We start from the raw sequence: 27,903 nt of genomic DNA, 5'->3' as shown, positions 1-27,903 counted from the left end.
TGGTTTCGATAGGATCAAAATAAAATGAAAAATATGAAACAAGCAACACTATAAAATAATGCAAAAGCTGAAGGCATATTCCAAGGAATGGTTCGAAATCGTTTTTTATTGATATAATCCTACTAAGTCCAAATTTTGATATTAAATAAATAAAACGAAATTTGTCTCATAAAATTCACGCAGTTGTCGCGTTAAAAATTGAACTTACTGAAATAATATATTGATTTTAATTTTTGATTTAAAATACATTAAAACAAATAAATTAATAAAATGCTTGGTACGATTCTGCTTACATCTAAGATATAAAATGTCATCTATCATATTACTCCGATATCATTTTCCTCATGAAATGTTTTTGAATAGCGATGTTCAAAAATAATAACTAAGTTTTAAGTCCCTTTTCTTTTACTAAGTTTACTGATTTCTCGTTTCGTCAAATCTCACATTCTTTGGAACGTTCGCGGCTTTTGCATCTAACGCAACATTATTTTGCACGTTAGATTTAGTCGGCAGCGTATTTTGATTTAAATAACTTTTAGCATCGCCTTCTGTTTTGTCACTAGACTCGGCGTTGTCTATTGAATTTGTACTTTTTTCTTTATACTCAAGATTTTCTTTTTGGATGATATTTTGTATATTAGATATCTCAATAACAGTGTCGTTAGCGCTGCTTATAGAATTTGTGCTCATCTCTTCGCACTCATTGAGGTCTTTACTTTGAAAGATGTTCTTTAACGTCTCGACAACATCCTGCATTTTAGTTAATGATTGGACAATCGGTGTAGTATTGTATGTTTGGTACTGGTGACACAACTTGTTCAACGTTTTTGTTGCCACTTCTATTTGAGTAAGACACACATTTATATCTTCTTGTTGATTATGTGATGTTATGATGGATGTTTGATCGTGCAATGTCGCTTCTAGCATAGATTCATCCATGGAAAATTGATGAACACTCTCATTCATTTCCTTCTTCATAGGTGCTATATTTATCGAGATTCGACTATTGTTCAAAGAGTCCTCAAACACTTCCGTTTCATCGTAAGGTTCCCAATCACCATCAAGATCTCGTAATTCCTTCATTGAATCTTCAATATCACAATTCCTCAAATGATGAACCCAATCGAGAAAGTCCATCGGTTGCAACAATGTTTCCATCATCCGTGTTCTATCGCGAACGCGCACCACTGGCTGCAGTTTCTTTTTTACTATTATTTGTTGTTGATCGAATTCCTAAAAGAAAATTAAAATTACTTAACTCTTAAAAGAAACAACGCTATGAATGAAATAAATGTTATATACGTTCAGGAGGACTAATATCACATAATCGTTATATACATAAATATTTTCATGTGCAATTTATTATGAAATAACTTACATAATCGAATCCGAATTCTTTGCAACGCTGAGTCGCTTCTTTAACGAATATCTGCATCTCGTGCAAACTAATTCCACCAGTGTTCATAGCTTCCTTACTAAGCTTCATCTTAAGCGCGACTTCGATATCTGCTGTTTTCTCGTTCAAAATTTTTTCTAATTCTTGCAAAAAATTCGATTTGTATGGTGACAATTTCGCATGGCTCTGTTCTAGTTGTATCTTTTTGATCTTATTATTCGTCTCCACTTCTGTGACGAGTAGTTCTTTTTCTAATTCTAATTCTTTTTTCCTACGATTAATCTGCTCGAGTGCATGCTTCTGTTCTTCTAAAGTAGAGCCAAGGACTTCGATTTTGCGTTCGTACGTTGATTTTTGCGAACCAAGTTGCAATTCTACCTCTCGCTTGGCGTTCTCCAGTTCTTTTATTGCTTTTTGTTTCGATTCCTCCAGTTCTGCTCTTAATCTATATGAAAAACATTATAAAATAAATATGAAAAAGTATGTGATAATTCTTATTCTACGTGCGGTACATACTTTTCTTCTTGTATTCGAAGAATTTCCTGATGTGCAAACTCGTAGTCGATTGCCTGTGCGGAAAGCTTGATGTTACACGGTTCATCGTATGGATTTAGGACTTTAAAATAATGATTACCACCAATGACCAGGCGATCTCCATGTTTAAGCATAACTTTTCCAGTTACTATCTGAAACATGGAAAAAATATTTCATCCAGTAAGAAATAAATATTTGTATATAAATTAATGTAAACTTATGTATAATTAACAAGTTGTCAGCTATTAATTTTGGATTAATAAAACTTTAGTTAACAATTCGTTTACTAGTAATGGACTAGAAATAACTGATCTAAAATTAAAAACATAACAATATTCACTATCAATACCTGACCATTGACGTATGTATCACCGTCCATTTCAGGCGTCAAAACTAATTTTCCCTCGTTATTTTCGATGGAACTGTGAAAAAAAAAGTAAACATTAATTGTAGGAACCATGCAAAAGAAAAAAAAAACAATTGTACATGAGTATTAATAAGATGTTTTACAAATATTCAGCAAAAGAGTTGGTAATGAATGTTAAATATATCTTGATGAATATTCAATTTCCGAAAAATGAAATATACACAAACATAAATTATTGCACAAATAAGCCACTGTATGTTTTTGCAATTAAAATATTATTCATAAATTTAGATTCTCTTTTTACGCATTCCATAAAATTAGCAATTTTTAATATGCCCTGTACAATAAAATATAATTAATGAATGAATTAAATTAGAAAGTGTAACTATAACCAGAAATAGAATATATGTATGAATCATATCATATCATGGGAGGAAATGCTCATGCGGTTATAATATTAAAAATATGCGCCACATCCTCATTAAACAATAGAACAATTTCTCCGTAGTTACAGTCCACCTTGATTTGCTGCACAACAATAGCGTCATTAAACATGCATTAATATTAGAAACAATTTCGACATAAGAAGTAAAGAATGGTGCAATATATATCTGTGCTGATAAGTAGAAATATGAGTATATTGCTCAATCAAATACACTTGACAAAAGAGAAAGGTCAGCACACCGATATGTAGAAATATGAGACAGAACGATAAAACACAGTTGTGAGCAGACTTGATAAAAGAGAAAACTCAGCAGTGATCTTAGCAAAATATACACTTCTCCTCTCCCTCTCTCTCTCTCTCTCTCTCTCTCTCTCTCTCTCTCTCTCTCTCTCTCTCTCTCTCTCTCTCTCTCTCTCTCTCTCTCTCTCTCTCTCTCTCTCTCTCTCTCTCTCTCTCTCTCTATCTTCTCTTTCTTACTTCCGCAATTCTTCCTGGCCTGTTCAAACATTAAATACACAACATACATGCATACGCACACAGTCTATAACTAACCAGTGTAACTCTTTAACAAGAGGTCCATCCAACATGATATCCACTTTTCTGCGGACAGTTTCCGATCCGCTATTCCTACCAACATTAACCAGACCTGGAGGTAAAACATACAAAAGTGTGCCCGACAACATAGGATCAGCTGCAAGGTTTACGAGACAAGGCTGCTTATCCCGTTCATGAAAATCGATCTCGATAGCGATTCCGCAACGACGTAAATATTTCAGCTCGGTGCTCTTTCTCTCCTCTGCTTTTTGAAACTTTTCGCGCCAACTCCTGTAATTATATATAGCTAACCATTAAGTCTCATCTATATTCAATGTGCCTTCAAAAAATCGCAAATAAAATACGCAAGATTTATGCAGATCGAATGATAGAATGATACCGAGTCGATTAACAATTAGCTTCATTTTGCCTATACATTTCCCTGAAATCAGATAAATTATCATACCACAACAAAATTAATTCAACATTAACTGAGAATGATAAATACACTCGTAATATCCATATTTTAGAATCATATCCTACTAAAAACCATATTAAACTATCGTGACTCACATAGAAACTTTTCTCTTCGTTCAAACAATTAATAGAAAATTATCGATATTAATATCTCATCAGAACTGCTATTAAATTATTATTATTTCCTTCATAATCATTTTCTTAAATGAAAATCAATTTATTTTCACTTACATCTGAGTAGTGGCCAGCTGTTCCTCCGTTTTCTTCAACTGATTCTTCAGTTTATCAATCTCTCTTTGCTTTCGTTGAACTTCGTCGTCAGACTGATGAATCGGCTCGATACAATCGAGCAGTCGACGAGGTATAACTCCAAGTTGTTTTTCATAGCCCTCACGTACCCCACGTAAACGTAGAACTTCAGCTTTCAATTCGCTATCAGGATAAGGTAAATTATGAAAATCTTATATATGCAGTTCTTGCTTTGTAAATTGTCCCATTTAATATTCTATTCATATCAAGTTAAACTGTACAAAGAATATCTTACCGTATTAGCCGGTCATGCGGATCCTCGTTGACACGAATTCGATTGACTATTGCTCTAGCCTGGCATGCATATCGAAGAGTAGCCAAAGTTTCTTCTATATGGATGTTGGCCGGTGATATCGTCCCGAGCATCGCCGTCCGTGAATTTCCTCCCAAGCTCTCCTGCAAAGAGATTATTTACATTAGACAACTCACTGAAGAAGCATCTGCATATTTTGCAAACGTTACATTATCAAAATCTGCGGTATAGAGACAAATGCAATCAATTTACCAAATACAAACATATTTAGATTTAAGTGCTTTTGCACACAATGTAATCTGTGGCGTTTCAAGCACCACAACTGTGTTTATTTATGTTCTTCCTTATTTTTAATTCTAACGCAGTCTGTATAAGCGGAGAACTGTAGCAAACGTAATAATAAGCACGATAAACATCAACAGCAGCGAATGTAATCTAATCATTTACGAATTATATTGTTACTTATCGATATATATGCTATCATTCATTGGTTAATCGCAAATTGTTTCTTTAAACAGCATAAGATGATGGATGATAATATTTCAAGGGCTGGATTCTTCTTATATATATATCTCTTATTTTCCTGCTCCTCGAGATGTTTGTAGATTTCGATTTAAATTTTTATCTATCAGAGTTGTACTTTCCTTGCACATTTTGCAGCTCTTGATTTTTAAGCTTTGACTCGTAAATATATCTCATCATGTGCTATCTCGCGGTTAAAAGTTAAAGTTGTTTCCTTTCTCTCTCTATTCGTACCTTCTTAAAACGAAGAAGTTGCATTTTTCTAACGATCGAAATTTTTCCATCCGCGTTAATATCATCGTTTTATCATAGTTCATAAAAAAGAAAGTACTTTTTTCACGAAAAATTAAAATAAACAATCCTATATCTTAGTTCTATATTGCTTTATTACTTTTGTTCGTTAGTTATCGTTTAACGAGTAATCTAATCGAATATCGAATATTGGAAATAGGGAGAAAATTCGGCATCAATATGATTTTGTTCATATTTCTTCTTTTCTTTGCGTTACGTTATTCAAAGAGAATGCCAATGTGTATAATTTTCGAACTATTCAAATAATTTCGTTAATCTAATTTCACGACTTGCGATGCATATCATAATTATGTCATATATATATATGAGTGAAAAAGCAATTAGCGAATCTGTCAATCATAAAGCTTTATCGCTATCAAGATACATGTATATCCATCGTGCAATTTTTATCTCTATATCAATGGATCTTAATGAAAGTTTTGTTTTCACATACAAAGCGTACGATACCGTCAAGGTAGATATGTCAAGAAAGAAAGCACATTTGCTAAAAGATAAAATATTTTGCACAAATAAGCCGGTTACATTGTGTCTCGATATCATAATCATTTACGTATGATCACTGTTTCTATTTACGAAGAATAATATCTATCTTTTGTAGAAAGGAGTACGATTGTTGCAGGAAATGCAGAGAAATCTGCTTTCTCTTTATACATACGTATATGCGTAAAAGATAAATATTATTGCGTAATGTACTTTTTTAATACATCGTGTTTCAATAATTACATAACAACTTCAATTGCATTTGCTTCTTATATGTTTTATGCCGGGGATACTTTTGCGCTTGAAATTCAAATTGGGAACATCGCATTAAAGTATTCATATAACGTTGATATTTCTAATCTTTTATCTGTTGCCCTCTTGCCTCAACCTTTAACCTCAGTGTGAGGAATAAGCAGCTGTCAAACTTTGGAAAATACAGTGCATACAGCGTATAAAGCGTCTATCTTCAGTCGCAAAAATACACCTGAGCGCCGTGCAAAGTACGGCGTAGATCGTAAAAGAGATGCACGCGCCGTCACGCACGTATGCACGCGCGAGCGGTGCGTACGCAGTACGAGTGGATCTCTTTGTCGCGCGCACGCGCGTGGGACACCTTTTGCGAATCGCGCGCGATTCAAGAGAACGCGGTGAAGGTGATTGGCGGAGCGCAAGGTGGGGCATCCACCACGAGAAACGGAATCTACGTTCGTTTCTGAAGGACAGAAAGATGCGTTACAAAAGTTCGTAATGGAGAAGGGATCGGACAGGGAGCAAAGAGAGAGAGAGAAAGAGAGAGAGAGAGAGAGAGAGAGAGAGAGAGAGAGAGGGGGAGGGAGAGGGAGTGCAGGGGCGGACGGCGGAGCGAAGTGGGGAAGCAGATAAACATTATTACGCGCGTTCGGCGTCCACGCATCTTTAGTCGAAAGCAAAACACGTTCAAGCTGAAGTTTCTTGCCAAACAGTCGTCGCATTCCCGCTTCGCACGCTAACACGAAGAACCACATTTTCTTTCTACCGCCAAAGCATTCGACGGCGTCGACGTGACGCACATCATCGACGCATACGACGACGCAGTTTCAACGTCCGATCTCGTTCGTTGCGCACACGAACTTGAACTTATCAATACGAATGCACATTGCCGCATCAACGAGATACCGCCGGTATTCTTTTCTTTTTCTTTTTCTTTCACGCGGTCACGTTACGACGGCACGTAAGGGCACGTCGCGGCTTAAAATAGACCGAGAAAGAGAGCGAAGGGAGAGAGAGGGAGAAACGACAAGCTGAGAGGCCGCGACCGCGACGACAACAGGTTTAACGCCAAGAGCGCCGATAAGTGCGGAAAATTAGCGCCAAGATTTCACGCAGAACGCTCCGTTGACGCGCATATATCACCGATATCGTGATATTCATTCTCTGCCGCCCTGCGAACAGAGAAATCGAATTTTCCGCTGGTAGGAGGAAGAGTAATGCCTGAGCGCGCAAGTCGTTGATGAGAAACGCGATAGATCGCCGCTAATTAACACTCGCCACCTGTTGATCAAAGAGTCATGGATCTCGTCTACATGCCGGAAGTGTTTATCTACGGATCCTTCAGGAGCCCCCAGTACCGCGATTACGAGCTGTCCTGGAACAAGGAGTACCTCCACAACAGTGAGTAGAACTCAGCGTATGTAACCGGTAATGGCGAGTAAGATGATTAAAAAAATTTATGCACAATGGCCTTCTATGATAGAAACAGGACTGATAAGAACATAATCACCATACATATAGCGGATAAAAAAGAAAACCCTAGTACAATACGTCTTTTTCAAGATAACTGTATTATCTTCTGAACTTTTGTTTGACAAATTCGTCTGATTTATGTATCTCTTTTTATCTTTATACGTAGATCTGTGTTCCCCCAAGGTATGAATATGCAAATAGATTACATAAAACATTTCGTGCACGCGTGGCGATGTTATTTGCTCGTCTGCGAAATTGTTGATAAAGAAACGGTATAGTCGGAGTTTTTCAAAAAGGTCGCGGTACTCTTCAATTTGACGAGTTTCGGAACAAATGAAGATCATGCACGATCGTACGTTACGATCACGATTTTCAAGCACCGATTTTCAAACACATAGAAGAGAGAAACCTGTTGCGAACTTTTTGCCGTCGAATGACGTTTCAGCGAAACGATGTTTTCCGTTGCTCACTGCACGTGCCGCTGTTGTCGATGTCTTCCAGTATATAATAAACTGGTAATCACAAATATGCATTACAACATCATAGTAACAGTAAATCATAACTGACGGCGTTTCGTTGCAAATTACACTTACAATTAATCGTCATATGCGCCGTGCGCTTCTTTGGACCACCATACAAGGTGCCCCAGAAGAGAACAAAAGACTGTTCACACAAAACAAAAAGACAAATGTTCAAACACAAATTTATCGAGTAATCTGGATGTGATTTTACCTAAATGGGAATCTCATAAATAACAACAACCTCTGGGTTAAGAATGAATGAAGCACGAATTAACCTTTTGGAGCTGTTAACTAGCAGCAAAGCCTTATTTTTTAGTAAACTCGGAGAGGAAATTACCTTCTTCGCTGCGGCAGCTCTTAATTAAACTCTCTTATTTTAAAGACACACGTATGATAAAGAGTTGAGATCTTATCAAAGCGAAAGATTACAAGAATCGTAAAAAAATTGTCTCTTGTGGAATTTTTTTTTTTTTTTCACGAAACAAGTGACTTTAGAACTGGTAAAAAAGCCGCGGCAGAAGCTATTGCGTTTCATGTTCGTGTTAGATGAGATCAACGCGATAATATACGTAACCTCATAAAAGTGTTAGATATGTCGTATATCAGATTAGTAATCTGTTTGCTTGTATAGTCTTCGCGAGTATTGTGCAAAACATCTATCGACGTATATATATTGAAGATATGCGTATATCAATGTACTAAAACTTAATCCCATAATCATCGTGTTCATTCCGCAGAGTTAGATAAGAAAATTTTATGATCCAGACCAGCAAAATATTTTTAAATATAAATTACGAACGCACATTGTGATAAATATCACGTGTAATTTTTGCAACGAAAAATAATCACAAAACAATTTAATAGGTCAAACAGCGTGTAGAATTGTTTCGAATATATTCACGGAACGTTTCTCTATGGAATATATTATTTTTTCTTTATTAGAATAGGATGAACGAAAATTGCGGAAATTATAACTGAATATATCGGCATTATAGGAATTTTTATCGGAAGTTATGGGAAATTTGCAGAAATTGTGATAGCTTGTTAGTTCTGACGTAACATATATAAGTGGATATGTAAATTACACTCATCGATAATAACGTAAATTCAGAGAAACGTAAATATAGCAAAAAAACTACGGCAAATAATAGTTATCTTTGTACAGCGCAAAAAGTGCGTTGCGCATTTATTCCACGAAGTGCGTATGTTACGAAAGACAACATAGAATGAATGAAAGAAAGAGAGAGAGAGTCACAAACTAATATTATTAAAAGATAAAAATGATAAACTATATCTTTGAAATAAAAGTGTAAACAGCGTTACATATATTACATATGTCCACCTATTCATGTAGCAAAAAGTGATAAAACGCTCCGAGGGCCGAATGAACTTTTCCATTGTATCACAAATTTTTGCCAAAATTCATCTTCTAAATTTTTACGGATACACTTATAATACGCGTAGAAAAATGAGCATTGATCTTTTCGCCATATGGATTTTTCACGAATGAAAATATTCTCACGGATAAATTAGAGTAACAAAAATCTCTTTCGAAAGAATTTTTCCACGATGTTACTTTCGTGGGTTCGTCCTACGTGCTGCAATTATTGTCGTAGGATTTAAATGCGTTGTAGAATATAATCGTATCACCGTGTTTGTCTGAATAAATTAAGGACGACGTCACGTGTCATTATATATGCATTCCTTAAGTCTGATGCCAGGTTCAAAAGAAACACGTTGGTACTCCGTCAATATATTTTTATACATCATGTAAGGAATACCACGTAGCGGAATATTTAACTCCCGCTATATTATTATTAATTATCATATCAGGTCGTGCCGTTAGTGTCTGAATACCTAAATATAATATATCACGTTTCGAGCGTTCACGGCAAAAACAACAATGTTATCAGAAATCCTGGATCCATAATCGTAAATCGCGTTCACAGTCAATATCGAACGCGCTTACAGCCATATGGTACTCATGGCCCTATATTATTCTTCTGGATAAATAACCATTTCGAAACGTGGCGATTTACTCGAGTAATCAACTCTCATCCGAGCGCACGTTAGTCATTTATCAGAAAAGTTTAAAAAGAAAATAGCTATAATTTTTTGTTCTCTTCATATTAGAGGAACGAAGAGCGTGTTATACCGAGACCACCCGGGTCACCCAATTTTTTCGTTAACGCGACATTTTAGAAAAAAATATTTCAGACAGAAGTTGTAGGGCTTCAAAAGATCTATTTACTGACGCTATAAATTTGACTTTGGGATAACCCTGGAAAGTCCAGTTAAAATCAACATAAAAATCTTAAATGGATACCCAAATTTTTTATTACATCATCTTTTTCTAGAAATTAATTTGAACAACTTTTGCCTGAAACATTTTTTTATTTATCTAATCTTTTTTGAGATATTTAAGGAAAACTTGATAACTTTTTCAATATTTAACTCACGATATCTCACTAACTATTTGTCAGAAGAAAAAATGATACTATACTTTTTTGCTCTATTTAGTCTCAAGAATATATTTTTACAATAGTTGCTGATTTTTGGAGTAATACTTGCTGAGTTTTAGAAATTTCAAAATCATCAAATTAACCAAATTCAAGGCGTTATTGAAACAATATATTCTTGAGACTAAATAGAGCAAAAAAGTTTAGTACCACTTTTTCTTCTGACAAATAGCGAAATATCGTGAATTAAATATTGAAGAAGTTTTCAAGTTTTTCTTAAATATCTTAAAAAATATAGGTAAATAAAAATATGTAAATAAAATAGGTAAATAAAAAAATGTTTCAGATAAAAGTTGTTCAAATTAATTGTTAGAAAAAGATGATGTAATAAAAAATTGGGGTATCCATTTAAGATTTTTATGTTGATCTTGACTGGACTTTTGAATGTTATCCCAAGGTCAAATTCATAGCGTCAGTAAATAGATCCTTTAAAGCTCTACAACTCTTGTCTGAAATATTCTTCTCTAAAATGTCGCGTTAATAAAAAAATCGGATGACCCGGGTGGTCTGAAACACCCGGTATATTTAAATATTTATCAGCCTCTGTTTATGTCTACGCTGTAACGAAATGCGCGTTACATAATTATGTCTTATCAATGACGTTGAATATACTTCTTCGAAACACGTATGTTTATATTCATGGTCTCTATATTCAAGCAGACGTTGTTTCTTTTCCTTATCCGCAAAAAAAATATATACCGAATACGATGCTTCAATTCGCACGTTTAGCGCACACAAGTCTAGTATTGACGTGGGACAAATAAAAAGATGCATTATCGCGCTCTAGATAAACTCTAGCGATCAGATATATCAGATAAAATTAGATATTACTGTTGAGATATTAGATAATACTATTTTTTTATTTAAAAATTATTTAAAATTTGTTATACTTAAAAAAATTTATTTTACTTAAAAAAAAGATTACTTAAAAAAAAAATTTGCTTGCATACAGTTCGATTCAAGAAACCAAGATTACGTTATGAAGACTATACACGCACCCTTGAAGATATCGCGATATTTAACTAGTTGATGACATAAATCTAATGATACGTGTATGAATGTTAATACAATTATGTTGAAACACGTTGTTGTTACGAATGTTAATATACGTGTATGAATGTTAATGTAACTAAAATTACTATTATTAATTATTTTATTAATTATATTATTATTTTAGTAGGATTTTGGAATTTAATTCTTTTTTATCGTGCTAAGAAGTCACGTTCTACGATTTTGGTTGTTCTAACATCCAGTCTATGTCATACGCAACTCTACGTTACCACAGCATACGCGTGCCTATTTTTAGCTGCTTTTTCTTTAGGCGACCATACACTCTGCATGACCCGAATCGCGTTTTAAGCCGAGAAAACGATCTTTCGATGTGGGCTGTTTACTTTTTCCTCTTCCTTCTCCTCGACAGTTTATTGCGAATAAATATTAATTTTTTTCCTTTCAATGTGACGTGATAACTCTGACTCGCGTAATCGGTTGATTACGGGCGAGTTAAATGTGTTTCAGTAAATTTCCTTTCTGCTGGTCCGACCACAATAACAAATGGATGATCTGTTTTTCGGAAGACATTACGGAAAATATTTGTTTGGCTCCCTCGAATCATGAATCGGGTATCGGGTATCGAATTAATCATTATCCAAACACGACTCGAGAATCATGCTGATACTTGTTTGTTATACGCTTCGACGGCTATTCAATGATATATCCGAGTTTTTCTCAGACAGACTGATTGCCGTTGCTCAAAAATGCAATCGTGCAGCACTACACGTGTACACGTGCGATACCGCACATCGGAGCTTCCCAGTTGAAATTTTTTTCTTTATTAACATATCGGACGCCGTGACGGTCACCATGTGCTGCGATGCTTGACTGTCTTGTCGAAATACCGTAATTGCCGATTACATGTTTACATATACTTTCTATAAAAAAATTATATATATACATATATATGTTATAAAAATATTATTACATTTCAATATACAATTGTAACACACCTGCATGTAAAAGAATTTAAATGAGAGGTATTCCGTTTATTTGTTTTTCAATTAACATCTTTAACTTGATCATCAGAACGATTTTATCCAACAATTATTCGAATATCGAACGTACAAATATGATTTCAAATCCGCGATAGTTATGTACGTTACGCACAACGATATTAAATAATTCGTTTTCCCTGAACAGTTTGCGAAACCCGTTTTACACGGAAAATATGTTTTCCTTACCGTCCCCATAGTGCGGTATCGATACTTGTAATGAAACATATCACGCTGTAAATATTCATGTTAGCAGACTTTAAACCGGCTGTTGTATAGAAGAATAAATAAACCGGTTTGACCGGCAAGTTTTATATAACTTGTAAAATGCGTAATTTCTCTAAATGTATGCGATCTCCATCCAATCGAGCAGAAAATACTCTTGGTTCATACTTTCTCTCGTATTAAATAATTATGTGGATATATATATACACACACACACACACACATATATATATATATATATATATACACATACACACATAACTTCCGTGAAGTAAATATTTGTATGTTACACGCACACATTGTGTTCTTTCACGGTTATTACTTATGCGATTGCTCACAATTCAAATCAAATGTTCTAAATTTTCAACATTTGTAAATAAAAGTATCGTTACAAAAAATTTTCGCAGATATTAATTTTGTCGATAATAAATTGTAAATGAGACGATATGACGATTCGTTCTGCATTATTGTTCAGGAAAGTCAAGCCAGACCCAATGGCAACGATATCCTACGGAACAATCCGAGCAAGTAACAAAAGAGACCTGTCACTTGTGTCGAGAAACGAAAAGGAGGAGTCTAGCGGCTTATATAAGAAGTAAATCACGTAGCGATTCCAATCAGGGAATTCATGAAGAAGAAGAAGAAGAAGAAGCAGCAGCAGCAATAGTAAAGGAAGAAGACACAGTAAATGGTGACAAAAAAGCGGTAAATACCGAAAGAAATAAATCTGCGAAAACATCCCGCGATGCGCAGGAACGGAAATAATTTCTTCAGTAAAGGGGAGGTAGTTTCTAAGAAACATAAGGTGTAGGTATATAAACAATGAAGTTGAACTTTAGTCTTAAATAATTTAGATCTTAACTAATCTTGCGTTTCATCAGCATTAGATCTATCTCTTTTGTCGAAAATACATTTCAGTAAAAATAAAAGAAGATAGAGCCTTTTTTTGTAATTTTACACTAGAATTGCATGCGTAACTGTGCTCTTACAGAGAAATCCATTCCGTGTTTGTTTCTTAAAAGTAAATAATTATTTTGTAAATGAAAGTATTTTCAGAAGTGTGGATGAAATAAATTCAATAAATAAAATTTAAAATATAATTGAAATTTATACATATAAATTATATATATATATATATCGCACATTGTAGATAAATATTTTATCATTGTAAATGATATCAAAATTACATCATTAGTACAAATGCATATATAGTACATAAAAATATTGCAACACTATAGTACAAATTCTAATGTTGAAACAGAGTTTTAGTTTTCAAAAATTCATTGAAACTGATACATTATAAAAAGTTAATTGTAATAAAAGTATTTAATTTATATCATCCAAACATTCAATACATGATTTATACTATATATATACGTTAATATATATATCAAATGTATCAATATATGTATTTAAACGTATATTTATTAATGTACATATCGAAACAATTTAAAATTTTCATAGCAAAAAATGTAATACCGTATACATATGCATATACATATATATATATATATATATATATATATATATACATGTGCTTACATAATCTATGAGTATTGTTTTTAAGATATATTTAATGTACAAATATACATGCCGGGTACGCTTTATAATAAATACTAAGATTTATCTCTAATTTTACTTGCAACCTACAAGGGAACGATCGGAGGTGTCCCTCACCGATTTGAATGGGCTTTGGATATGTTATAAAGTATCAAAAAATATTAGGCCCATATTTTTTTATGTGCTTATCTCGAGGTTTAGGGGGTGAAATCACCCCTCGAAGAAAAGGGAGATTTTCGTTTTTAGCGAATGTCGAAACGTACGAAGCATATGAAAAAATGGTTTATATAAAAGTTGTAGAGAATTTTATACTCTTTGCAACTGTGTACTCAGATTTTGCAAAATTTTGTTTGCCCCTCCCCCTCCTCGTAAATTTTTAAATTCTTGTTAGGATGAAAATAAAGAGTATCAAATACCAAATTCACTTATGTATAACAATAGAAAATGGAAGTCATTAATTTGGTTAATATAGAGATGATAACATGGAGCTATAGACGCTGCGCTATAGGTAGGCGCTCTTTATTTACGCTTATTATATTCGATATCCTCTATATTTTCTTTTGTACAAGCTGATAACTCCTAATGATATACACAACATATTAAATATTATATGAACGTGAGTTCGTATGCAGTTATTTCGTATCCAATAAAACAAGTACGAAATCAGTGGATTAACTCAAGAGCGGCTTAAAAGTCAAGACACGTCTATGAATTCTGTCCATAAACAGAATTGGTACAGCTTCCCAGAGCGATAAACATTATCGTGTATTTTGGTTATTGATGCACATCATTTGACATTGGTCATTCTTTACACTTTGAAGGACTTACATTTAAAACGCACTCAAACTTGCGCTGCGACCGTGGTGCTTGATAACAGTATGATCTTATCTACAAGCGAATAAAAATTCTTTATTCTAATACATACATCGTTTTACATACGATATAAACGTAAGCAGATACGACTTTGCATATATAGCAACGGTGTCCTGCTTTATCGATGATTTCGCAACGTACGGGTTTTCTAAAGTACACATATATGTTATAAGTAATTAGATTTATTTAACGATACAATATGTATAAACGAGTAACAAACGATGTAAAGACGTAACTGTAATCTAAAGTAACTGTAATATCTCACAAGTCAAATTTTGGACACTGTACTGCTTGGGTAGTAAATACATATTATAATTATGCTATATATTTATCACAAATGTGGTGTTCATAGAAAAAATATCTTATATAGAGCGATTTTTTACACCAAACACAAATAATTATAGCAGTTTGGCCACAAATTTCGCATTTTACTTTTGAATCGGTTTGGAAACCAAATTTGACGGACGTTTGAAATTCTGCCGGTTTATTCTATACATATCCACTTTTAAATCACGCATATTTAAATAAATTTTGAAATCTGGGCGATGAAAATTAGTGGTGCGTTGATGATTGCAATTTTAATACATTATCTCTAATATGGAGATCAATTGCCAGATCTAACAACAGAACAACGTTAGAAAAATGTTTAATAAAATTTTTCCATAATCTAAAGTCGTATACATCTAATGGTTGTATTTTTCCCGTTGTACCAGCTGGAATGGTTAGGAAGACGATATCTGTTGCAAAATCTTGTCTAATATCTGCAATTATATTAGGACAAAGTCCAGTTTATGAATCTAATAGCAATACAGACTATGGCCCAACATTCGAAAAAAAAATACTTCTCTTAACCACTTTTTACATGATATGATGTTAGTTTACCCGATAATGAAGCCATAACAAAAATATTAGGTGCTCTGAACATTTTTTTTTCTTGTACTTTCGAACCAAACATTCCTTTTATATATTTTAATACTATAAAAAGTGGCGACAATAATCTATCATTTGCGGAAATAGTCGGCTGTACAGTGTAACCATGTGTGGTTGTTGACATAGATTGTACAACAGATTCTACTTTTTTTATACCTTTATGTGCTAAAGTATGATCGGAATGAAATTCTATTTGAAATCCACTTTGATCAGAATTGTAAATTTTACATTTTCTACTCCATACCGACCAATATAATATTTAACATTTTCAATAAATGTATCGCATTTATTTTCTAAATCTTCTTTTGATAGCAGCGATTTTTTTGTTACAAATTTAGTTATTTTACGAGATACAATATGTACAATACAATAGATACAAAATATGAGATATATGTGCTACCTTAAATCGTTTTACCCATGTGTCAGAAGCTATAAATTCTGCTACATTTTCCTCTTATGAGCGAGTAGCCCATCGCGCAATATTGACATCATGAATGATTGCACCTCTTTTAAGTGCCTGTTGAATCGAGCCAATGTGTATTCCGAAATTCGTCTTAACTTTTCATATGTGTTACTACCTGCTTCGATTTGTTCTTCCCATCGTCGTAATTGTCGTTTCGATTTAACTTTTCTAAACCTACGTTTAATTCCTTCAATCGATCTTCGTTTGGACTTTCCACTTTTCCAGTATTTCACTGCTTCTCTCTTATAGTCAATCGATATTTCGTCAAAAGTACATCTAATTTCTTCTGGTAAGTAAACCTTTGGTTCATGTGGTTCAAATAAATCAATTTCTTCTGTTTCTGGAATCTCGTATGTGTTGTAATAATTTAATGTTTCTTCCTCTTCTATTACAACTTCTTTCTCGTTTCTAATTTCTTTAAGCATGTTTTCTATTGTTTTTGTTACTTCTCGTTTTTCCGAGGTTATTGGAGAAGTTGGAAGATTCATTGCGATAAATGTAAATAGAGTAATATTATTACATTATATGAATTAAATTGCATCATTCTGAAAAATAGATGATTCTTAAATATTTATCTCGAAATACATAAGAATATAAAATACATATGAAGATATATGTAAATAGATAAAAATAAAACTCACTTGCGTAGTAAGTATTATGGAATGATTCTTTTAGTCCCGTTATATACCGTCTATATATATGCAACTGTTCTTCTCTCTCTTTTGATAGTAAAGATGTAGTGAATTTAATGTAGCAAATTTTATCAAAGAAAAATAACAATTCTGCGTTATATATACCGAGATTATAGGTAACTGAACCAAATAGTGAAACAGGTACTCTGAAATTTCAAACACACCATTTTAACAACTAATATTACTTTTAGACCACCTTATAAATAATTCATTCGATCGTTAATCATAATTGTTTTACGGAAACATATCTCTTAAAACAGACACAGAATAACAAAATAACATGAAGGATAATAGAAATTAGCGCGCGACAACGAGATAGCGAAAGAATACGAGAAAGCCGCGGGTGACGAACCGTTCGGTCATGTAAAAAAAATCAGGTAAGAAAGTGTTAAAACACAATAACAAAAATATATTGAATACGACGTCGTTTCAATAATATTAATGCAAAGAATACTTACATGTGCAAGAAAACCTGATATTTTACAATATACTTTATGTTATCAACTCACTGCATGAAATGCTTTTCCGGTATGGTGCACGTTTATATAGTCGCCCTATGTTCAAGAAGATACATGTATATATTACTCCATACGATAATAAGATACAAATACTGTCGAAAATCATTCAAGATGTAAAAAGTGAGGTCGACCAGTATCAAATGATGTGCGTCAATAACCAAAATACACGATAACGTTTATCGCTCTGGGAAGCTGTACCAATTCTGTTTATGGACAGAATTCATAGAATTCATGTCTTGACTTTTAAGTCGCTCTTCAGTTAATCCACTGATTTCGTACTTGTTTTATTGAATACGAAATAACTGCATACGAACTTACGTTCATATGATATTTAATACGTTGTGTATATCATTAGGAATTTTTATCAGCTTGTACAAAAGAAAATACAGAGATATCGAATATAACGTAAATAAGGAGCATCTACCTATAGCGCAGCGTCTATAACTCCATGTTATCATCTTTATATTAACCAAATTAATGGTTTCCATTTTCTGTTGTTATACATGAATAAATTTGGTATTTGACACTCTTTATTTTCATCCTAACAAGAATTTAAAAATTTGCGAGGGTAATGAGGAAGGGGAGGGGGTAAACAAAATTTTGTAATTTTGCAAAATCTGAGTACACAGTTGCAAAGAGTATAAAATTCCCTACAACTTTTATATAAATCATTTTTTCATATACTTCGTACTTTTCGACATTCGCTAAAAACGAAAATCTCCGTTTTCTTCGAGGGGTGGTTTCACCCCTTCTGGAAAACCCCCTAAATCTCGAGATAAACATGTAAAAAAATATGGGTCTAATATTTTTTGATGCTTTATAACATTCAAAGCCTATTCAAATCGGTGAAGGACGCCTCCGACCGCTCGCTTGCTAGTCGTTTAATAAATATCTCGATGTAAATAAAAAAGTAAATATACTACAACATATATATTACTATATATTGTACAAATAACTAAAGGAAACGAAGAAAATGTTCAAATTTGATAAAACACATTTAATTATCAAATTCTCTTTTTTACGCACATGAAATGTCTTTTTATAAGAACTGTTTACTATGATCTTAATTGGCTTTAAAAATTCATATCAATATATGCTTGTACAAACTGAATTACTTAAAGAAGCATATAATTGTAACTATAAATTTTAGTTACAGATTTTACCTACATAATAAAGTTAACTTTAGTAATTTTAATTACTTTTTCTTTTTACCACCAATGGATCTACTTCTATGAAAAATAAGCAGCTGGAAAATATGTTTGAGGAAAAATATAAAAAATAAGGTTTCTGCTGTAATTTTCTGTTTTACAATAGAGTTACATGCATAATTCTTTCCTTTTCATTTAAAAATGATTAATAAGCATACTTTCAGAAATGGATGTAGATCGAATGGATTTAATAAGATTAAAAATATAATTAGAATTATAATTTTTATAATATAAGACTGAACATTTGATTGCGCATGTAAGATGTATAAATTAATTTTTTAATGCATGTAACACCGAAATCATACTATGAAATACTAATATTATATAATATACTTAGATTCAAGACATAATTTATCGTTATTAGTAACATAGTTGTAAATACCATAAATGGATAAAAATTAAGATATCCTATTATATCTATTTTGTTGCATTATGATATAATATTAAGATTTAGGTTATTGCATTATTATATAACATACAACAAACCATGTTATTGTGAAAAGTTTTACTTCATATACTGACTTTGAGTAATATTGTAGTTGTTTGGAAATATTCAACAAAAAGGCAGATGTTCAATAATGATAATATAAGTTTAAAACATGAATTATTTTCTTTAATTATTTTTTATATCTCTCCAATACTAATGAATCTCCTATTGAATCTTGAGTTAAAATCGGTAGTCATATTCAATTTTTGGCGAATAATATAATCGTTAAAAAGTATAGATTTATCCAACCTAAGATTTTGTACTTCATTCTTGGATCCTTACGAGAACGTACATTCGTTGATTATACATTTCGTTTTTATTAAAAATATTATAACGTGCAGTGTTTATGAATGAACAAAATAGTACTTACCTTTAGTAGCCACGTTAATACTGACTCGCGATATGGTACAAAACCCTGCTTACGATTGTTCGTGTTCTCTGTAAGTGATGCGATTACCTTCCCCAAGGTGAGCAAAGATTTATTGATAGATACGCCTTCCTGTTGAACAGAATAATATGAATACAAAAATTATTTTGCAATATATATAAAATTCAATTTAGATAAAATTGTATCAAGAACAAACCCTTAATCTATCACCAGTTGCAGAAGTTTGACTCAACCTCTCGCTGCCAGCTAAATCAACCAAGTTAATCTTGCTGCGACGATTGGCGTCAAGTGACTTGCAATCCAATTGATTGTCCGAATGTGTTTGCGTTAATATAATACTGAAGATACTGTGAGATCGTGAACTTTTCTCGTTCATACCAGTTGCAGCAGTAGCTCTCTGAGAATTTCCGACTTTAAGCCAAGCCTGGAAAATATGTTACGATAGGAAAATATTCACATGTTATAAAAGAAACATTTCAAAAATCTCTCCTCTATTCATTTCTATTAAAAAACGAAAAAGCCAAAAATTAAAATTTGTTAAAATATGAATTATTCTAGAAATGGAAAAACAGATTTTTTAATAGAGAAACAAAATTATATATATAATTAAAAAACAATTTTGACTATATTGATAACTGTGATTGTATATATAAAATTATTATGAAGTTATAAAAATACCTGTAAATCTTTATAATTTTGTACACAATGTTGGCTCAAATCTACGACATAAGGTCCGAAAACAGGATGCTCCCTCACTTTAAGAGGAGCTTTTTTCGACCCACTACTTGTGCTTGCTAATAGGTCGTGTATCTTTTCATTGTATATCTCAAAATAACTTATCTCTACAGTGGTCTCAATTTGCAAGTTATTACGCGCTCGTATCAATATTTCTTGACAGAATCTCGGTATGATACCAACTTTCTCTTCAAATGGCATCGTGCCGATCTGCGTCAATTCTGTACCCATTAAACTATAGCTTTTTCCAGATCCCGTCTGTCCGTAAGCGAATAAACAAACGTTGTAACCTTCAAAAGCATTTTGCACTAAAGGTAATACCATATTGTGAAACACAACTTCCTGACTAGCATGACCAGGTGTATGTGGATCATGATAAGAAACAAAACAATGGTCATATGTAAAAGTGTGCTGTGCTGATTCACATTCCACTATAACATTCTGGCCATTTCCTCGTACAACTGATGTAATTTTCGAGTCATTCATTTCCCTAAAATTATATCAAAGTATTAAGCATTAAAGTAAATAATGGAATGTTAACTATCAATGTAACACACACATATATCAATATAACAAGTAACACACACATATCAATATAATAAAAACAATATAATAAAAACAAAAGAATTTTAAAAATATTTTTGACAATGATCTTTATCAAAATGACAAATATTATAAGAAAAATACAATCTTCAATGCTACTATCAGTTAGAGTTAGATCCAATTAAAATGTTAGCCCGATAAAGCACAAATATTTATTTTAGATATGATTGAAAATAAGATATTATGTGATAAAATAAGATTTTCTTATATATTAATTATTTTAAATAATATACTAGTATATATATTTTCTAATATCATATTATATATCTAATCTCTCATCTAATCTATCTCATCTAATCTATATCTAATCTCTCATCATATTATATATAATATTCAAAAATGATTTGTATACAAGTACTAAAATAAATTTTTTATCATATTGTCATACTTACTTGGAATTCAAAGGCCTAATCCGTATTCCTACTGTGAGGTTACTGCTTTCACCTTCGTACATTGTTTGCTCCCCTGCCACTATATCATCAATTTTACAGCATGGTGTTTCCATGTGAACTATGTTGAAACAGTCAGGTGTACTTTGTGATAAAGCTTGATCACTAAAGTAACGCTTGATGGGTGTTCTTGTAGTAGGTAAAATATTAAATTTTGTACTAGTATTAGGTGTATTTATTGTCTTCAAATGTTTAGGTGTACAAAATTGTACAACCGATGTCTTGTCACTGAGCAAACCACTTGTATGTTTTGTTCTGACAGGTGTCTTCAATTTTTCATTGGATACAATATTATTGTTAACCAAATTTTCTTCCTTTGCTGGATTAATAGATTTAAGACAGGATAGTTCCATATTAGATAACTTATTTGAACATCCTATGATATCTGTTATTTCATGTTTTAACTGTGCTTTTTGTATGGGACATTGTGTTTTCTTACTTATATTTTGATTTCTGGTTGAAACAGATGGTTCATTGGATAAGGAAGAACATACATTTTTCCTTCTGTAACACAAAAATTATTTTACTTGTAACTGTTTATTACAAAACAAAAATTTACATAAATTTTAGAATGTTACAATATTTATAGAACATTTACTATGTTTATATAAATTTTGGAATTAGCAGAAAAAATTATATTTTATAAAACAAAATATATTCTTAACTGGAAAATATATTACATTTTCAATTTATATAAATAAAACTGTGTTTATTTTCTTCCCTATTTGACAATAATTTACCATATGCAATTTTTATTTTAACGAAAAATTAATATTCAATCATCACGTGATTTGTGCAGCGGTTAGACAGTTATACGACGTTGAATGCATTGCTTACGTTCTCATCGCGGGAACGGTGTTCTCCTTGTCAGAATTAATCGACGAAGTTGAAAAAATAGCTTCACAATATCCATGTCCCATGGATTTTAAGGTATTATGAGACATTTCAATAAATATCGTACAAAACTGTTTAGCAAATATCTGTGCAAGAAAATTTGATTTCTACGACCTAACTTTACTAAGCCCGGGCTTTTAGTCGTGGGGTATGAGAGATGTAGAAAGAAATCAGCAATGACAAAAGATTACCTATTTGCACTATAGGCCTGTTCGTTTTGTCTGCACTGCTGAACTGGTGCAACAAGCTGAAATTAGAAAACCTACGTTTGTCTCACTTTAACTTAATGCACCAGAATACCTATCATGGAACTCGTTGGAATCGATTCTGATTGGAATAATTCCGTTTCCCCTAGAAAAGACAATAGAAATCTAGGAAATAACAGAATAAATTCGATCGGAATCGATTCCGATAAGTTCCATAATAAGTACCCAGTTCAGCAGTGCAGACAAAACGAACAGACCTAATTTCATTGCCGTTTAATTGACTACTTATCATCTTAAGATAATAAACATGCTCTATCGTTGAACTAGTAAAGGTCATTCTACAATACGTGTCGTAAGTTGTATGCCGTAAGAATTGGCGAATCACAGTCGATTATTACAAAAATAATCGGCTATAATTGGTCAGTTCTTACGGCTTACAACTTACGACACGTATTGTAGAATGACCTATAAACACTTTCATAACTAAAGCGGGAAGCACACACTCTTGAGCCAGCGTCACAAGATGCTTGTTTTCGTGCTGGATTGCTTGCTGGATGAAAATACTGCGTTCTGATTTATGCATTTCCATCCATCTTCGGAAATGTACCAATCGGAACGCAGTATTTTTATTCAGCAAATAATCCAGCACGAAAACAAGCACCGTATGCTGCTGGCTTTACATAAAGGTATAATGTACAACGCATAAGGAAATAAACCAATCATAATCCTCATTTCTATTGCCACGCATGAAATGAAAAACTCTGATTGGTCCATTTCCTTATGCGTTGTGCATTATGCCTTTATGTAGGAGTGTATGGTTCCCGCTTTAAGGTTTGTTCTTTTTAGTTGAACCATGGACGAGATACTATAAACACTGTTGGTCTTACTGAATTTATCGTATCAGAGAAATATCGCTGTGCATTAGCGCCCTCTTAGGAATATCGTGGCCGGAATATAAAACACAGCTCGAAATAAGCTTGGGCTGCGTTCCGATATTCACTGCCAGCACTAAAAATCTATACTATATGTGACAAACTATGTGTTTTTAATACTGACAGTGAATTTCGGAACGCAACCTTCATGTTGACATATGTATAAAGCCAGCGGCACACGGTGCTTGTTTTCGTGCTGGATTGCTTGCTGGATGAAAATACTGCGTTTTGATTAGTACATTTCCGACATGGATGAAAATGCACCAATCAGAACGCAGTATTTTCATCCAGCAAGCAATCCAGCACGAAAACAAGCATCGTGTGCCGCTGGCTTAACAGGGGCTCGATTCCTGACGGCGTGCGAGTGAGATGCGTATGCGAAAATGTACAGTTTACGTTACATATAATATAGATTTTCGTATGCGCATTTCATTCGCACGCCGTCAGGAATCGAGTCCCAGAGGTCGCTCAAATCAATAATAACGGCTAATGTGACAAAATTAGGGAATAAGGTTAGTTGGATATACGTGGATATATGACACTTTGTTGAATAAACTTAAATGACGTTGTATTTTCGTGCAGGCACGTATGTCAACATCATATCTACGAGGAAGCATATTTCAATCGTGTCAGCGAAATCATAAGAAATCATAATGGCAGTGATAGTTCCAGATAGTAACCAACATACTACCGAGCGTAGCAAATGGATTTCAAGGATAGTAATTGTTGTGTTTTTTGCGCTTATCATATTGGATATGCCGACTATTTGTAAATTTCATCAACATAGCGAATCGCCAAGTTACATGTATTCTAAAGAAGCTAACGAGATCTACACAAATCAACAACATCAACGACATGTACATCACGAACATCAGCACGATCACAGTAATGATCATCATCACGATTATGACCATGTTCATAAACGTCCTACTGCGCCGCGGACAAATATTCATCACAAGGATCACAACGATATAATTTTAAGAGCTGTTAGTTCAACTTTAGTTATATCTGCTGCGCCTTTTTTCATATTATTTTTTGTACCACTGGACAATACAAAGCAACGTGAGTCGTTGCTAAAAATTTTACTAAGCTTTGCGTCTGGTGGTCTATTAGGAGATGCATTTCTTCATTTGATTCCTCATGCGCTTGTTCCACATTCGCATGATTCTTCCTCAGAAGAACATTCTCATTCGCATTCTCACAGCCATGATAATAGCGATGGAACAGAACACAAACATGATATGTCTGTTGGTTTATGTGTATTATTGGGAATAATAGTATTTCTAATAGTAGAGAAGGCAGTGCGCATTATCAAAGGTGATCATTGTCATTCACATGCTAACTCTGTTCCTCACAAAGAATCTGAGAAGAAAGAAGATACCTCATCAGTGAAGAACGAAAAGAAAGAAGACACCAGTAAAACAGTTGATAAAACACAAGAAATAACTGGATCTGACATAAAGATTGCTGGCTATTTAAATCTAGTTGCAGACTTTCTACATAACTTTACTGATGGCCTGGCTATAGGAGCTAGTTACATGGCTGGAAATAGTATTGGTTATGTAACAACATTTACAATTTTATTACATGAAATTCCACATGAAATCGGTGATTTTGCTATCTTGATACAAAGTGGATATAGTAAAAGAAAGGTGAGATACATTAACAATAACATAGTTTTAAGCTAGTGTTTACATTTATTTAACTATTGCTTTTATATTCTTTTATATTTATATTTACAATTCATTGTTTATTGTTATTTTAAAGCTTTATAAAACCTCTAAAAATTTTTTATCATTTTGTTCATTTTAATCATATTTAATCATTTTGCAGGCTATGATGTTACAGTTGACAACTGCTATAGGAGCTCTATTAGGAACTTTTGTTTCATTAATGGCAGAAGGAATGGGTAAGATAAAGTTCTAAGATTTAAATAAATATTTTTTTTAGTTCACCTGACCTGATTCACAATGGTCAAATAGACATGGTCTGATTTTAGTTTACATCGTATCTAATTTTATTTTACATATTCCAGGTGATCTTGCAACAAAGTGGATTCTTCCATTCACAGCAGGTGGTTTTATTTATATTGCAACTGTCTCTGTAATACCAGAACTTTTGACTGCTACTAAGCTTTGGCAGTCAGTTAAAGAAATTTTTGCGCTTCTTCTCGGAGTATACATGATGGTTCTTATAGCAAATTATGAATAGAGATACTTTTTATTGGGTACTTTTCTGATTGCATTTATTTTATTGGGGACTTGAATAAGTTCTCGCTGTTTTTCCGTGAAAATGAATGCTTTATTTAAAAAAATTAGTAAAGAACATGTCATTGAAAGTATTGTCCATCGCTAGCCACTACTTTCTCCTATCTTTCTGGCAGCATATGAATACCATGTCGAAAGAGCGACTCATCTTTTGGGGTTATCCACGAATCTACCCATTTTTTGACATCTTCATAAGAATAGAAGTGCTGTTCAGCCAGGCCATGAGTCATCGATCGGAATAAGTGGTAATCGGAAGAAGCAATGTCCGGTGAACACGGCGGGTGGAGTAGGACTTCCCATTTAAGCGTTTCCAAGTAGGTTTTGACCGGTTTTGCAACGTGGCCGAGCGATGCTGCAAAATTACTTTGTCGTGTCTCTCCTCGTATTGCGGCCGTTTTTCCTTCAATGCTTGGCTCATGCATTAATTGTAGTCGATAGTGATCTTCCGTGATGGTTTCGTTGGGTTTGAGGAGTTCATAATATACTACACCCAGCTAATTCCACCGAATACAAAGCATGAGCTTGGAATCATGGATATTCGGCTTTGCCGTCGATGTTGATGCATGGTCGGGCTTACCCCACAATTTTCTGTGCGTCGGGTTATCGTAGTGTATCCACTTTTCATCGCCAGTCACGATACGATGCAAAAAACCGTTCCTTTTGTGTCGTTGGAGCAGCTGTTCACACGTGAAAAAATGCCATTCGACGTCTCTCGGCTTCAATTCGTACGACACCAAATTTCCTTGCTTTTGAATCATTCCTAATGCTTTTAAACGTTTGGCAACTGTTGTGTGATCAACTCCTAATGATTCTGCAAGTTCCTTTTTGCGTCTGACATAGGTCTTCATCGAGTAATGCTTCCAATTCTTCGTCTTCAAACTTTTTCGGTGCGCTATTTTTTATCTTCAACATCAAAATCATTATTTTTAAAGCGTCTAAACCAATCTCTGCATGTTGACAGAACATGGTCGCCGTAAGTCTCCACAAGAATTCTATGTGCTTCAGCTGCAGATTTTTTTTGAAAAATGTAATGCAGTAAAATTCCCCGCAAATATTCATTTTTTGGCACGAAATTCGACATAGTAACGCTATAAAAAAATATGTTGTTTACGCTTCGACGGAATAACATATACTGTCACTTCGAACCTAATGATGGAGCTTCACGATGAAGTTGGCTGTAGTATTGCCCGATGCGAAAAGGCTAAGAGAACACCATCTGTCGTGAAACAGCGAGAACTTATTCAAGTCCCCAACATATACTTACGTGTTTGGATCTCTTAAGAGAAAATTTCCAACATGTAGGTTGTATTGCAAAAGATTAAGATATTTTTTGCAAGATAATCATATTCTCTGTTTAGAAACATATACTGTCTTAATTTCTTGCAACAACAAATACCAGTGAAATAAATACCATCACTTTATGGCTACAATGTCTTTATGATTAATATTGTATTTATATTTTAGTCGATAAAAAAATGAATAAGATCGCAAAAATAAGTATAAAAAAAGTAACACACGAATCTTCATACATCCCTTCTTTTTACATCGGGAAAACTTTTTTGTGATAGACAAATATAAATTTGCATCAAAAGATAATGTTATATCGGCTATTTTGTAGCAAAAATAAATTGTATAAATAAAATATGTAAGAGTTATAAAATGTGTAAGAGTTGAATACAATTTGTGTTCAATAATCTACATATATTTTTACTTAGTATGATGTAGTTATGCACATGGATTTGTTCCTATCTTATATATACTTATCAATCTAATTAGTAATATATTTTGGTTCATTTGCTTGTATGTAAGATATATATATATATATATATGTATAAATAGATAGATAGTTTATTATATATTAATTGTATGAAAAAAATGAAAAGTACACATAAGTGATATATAATTTTGTCTAGAGTTTTTATTTAAATTTATCTATAATTTTATATAATTATTGTTAGGATAAGTCTGAAATATAATTTAATTGTAATTATATATATTTTACATACATATAAATATATATAATGATGTTTATAT

General features: G+C 33.1%; 3 protein-coding genes across 4 annotated transcripts; 2 read left to right on the top strand and 1 right to left on the bottom strand.

Annotated features, from left to right (window-relative positions):
* Positions 1-266: 266 nt before the first annotated feature.
* On the bottom strand, positions 267-22,599 carry neb (kinesin family member nebbish). 2 transcript variants are annotated; one of them, XM_011156159.3, is made up of 12 exons: positions 22,408-22,599; positions 21,514-22,074; positions 20,462-21,008; positions 19,980-20,207; positions 19,766-19,894; positions 4,298-4,458; positions 3,985-4,185; positions 3,295-3,567; positions 2,280-2,352; positions 1,913-2,082; positions 1,379-1,841; positions 267-1,233 (listed from the first exon to the last, which is right to left on the bottom strand). In XM_011156159.3, the coding sequence occupies exons 1-12, from the start codon at positions 22,512-22,514 to the stop codon at positions 415-417; spliced, it is 3,732 nt and encodes a 1,243-aa protein (XP_011154461.1). In that variant the 5' UTR covers positions 22,515-22,599; the 3' UTR covers positions 267-414. The 2 variants fall into 2 exon arrangements, with proteins under 2 accessions (XP_011154461.1, XP_011154462.1); XM_011156160.3 differs by lacking the exon at positions 3,295-3,567.
* LOC105192195 (uncharacterized) lies at positions 6,555-13,739 on the top strand. Its single transcript, XM_011156158.3, has 2 exons — positions 6,555-7,279; positions 13,140-13,739. The coding sequence occupies exons 1-2, from the start codon at positions 7,177-7,179 to the stop codon at positions 13,427-13,429; spliced, it is 393 nt and encodes a 130-aa protein (XP_011154460.1). The 5' UTR covers positions 6,555-7,176; the 3' UTR covers positions 13,430-13,739.
* Positions 22,600-24,014: 1,415 nt separating the features above from the next.
* On the top strand, positions 24,015-26,401 carry Catsup (zinc transporter catecholamines up). Its single transcript, XM_011156157.3, has 4 exons — positions 24,015-24,114; positions 24,185-25,254; positions 25,436-25,511; positions 25,638-26,401. The coding sequence occupies exons 2-4, from the start codon at positions 24,256-24,258 to the stop codon at positions 25,811-25,813; spliced, it is 1,251 nt and encodes a 416-aa protein (XP_011154459.1). The 5' UTR covers positions 24,015-24,114; positions 24,185-24,255; the 3' UTR covers positions 25,814-26,401.
* Positions 26,402-27,903: the final 1,502 nt, after the last annotated feature.

Source organism: Harpegnathos saltator, unplaced genomic scaffold (assembly GCF_003227715.2).
Source record: "Harpegnathos saltator strain DR-91 unplaced genomic scaffold, Hsal_v8.6 scaffold56, whole genome shotgun sequence".
In the NCBI taxonomy this organism is placed as follows: domain Eukaryota; kingdom Metazoa; phylum Arthropoda; class Insecta; order Hymenoptera; family Formicidae; genus Harpegnathos; species Harpegnathos saltator.
The sequence above is the reverse complement of the archived record's forward strand: the minus strand, read 5'-3'. Positions and strand labels throughout refer to the sequence as shown.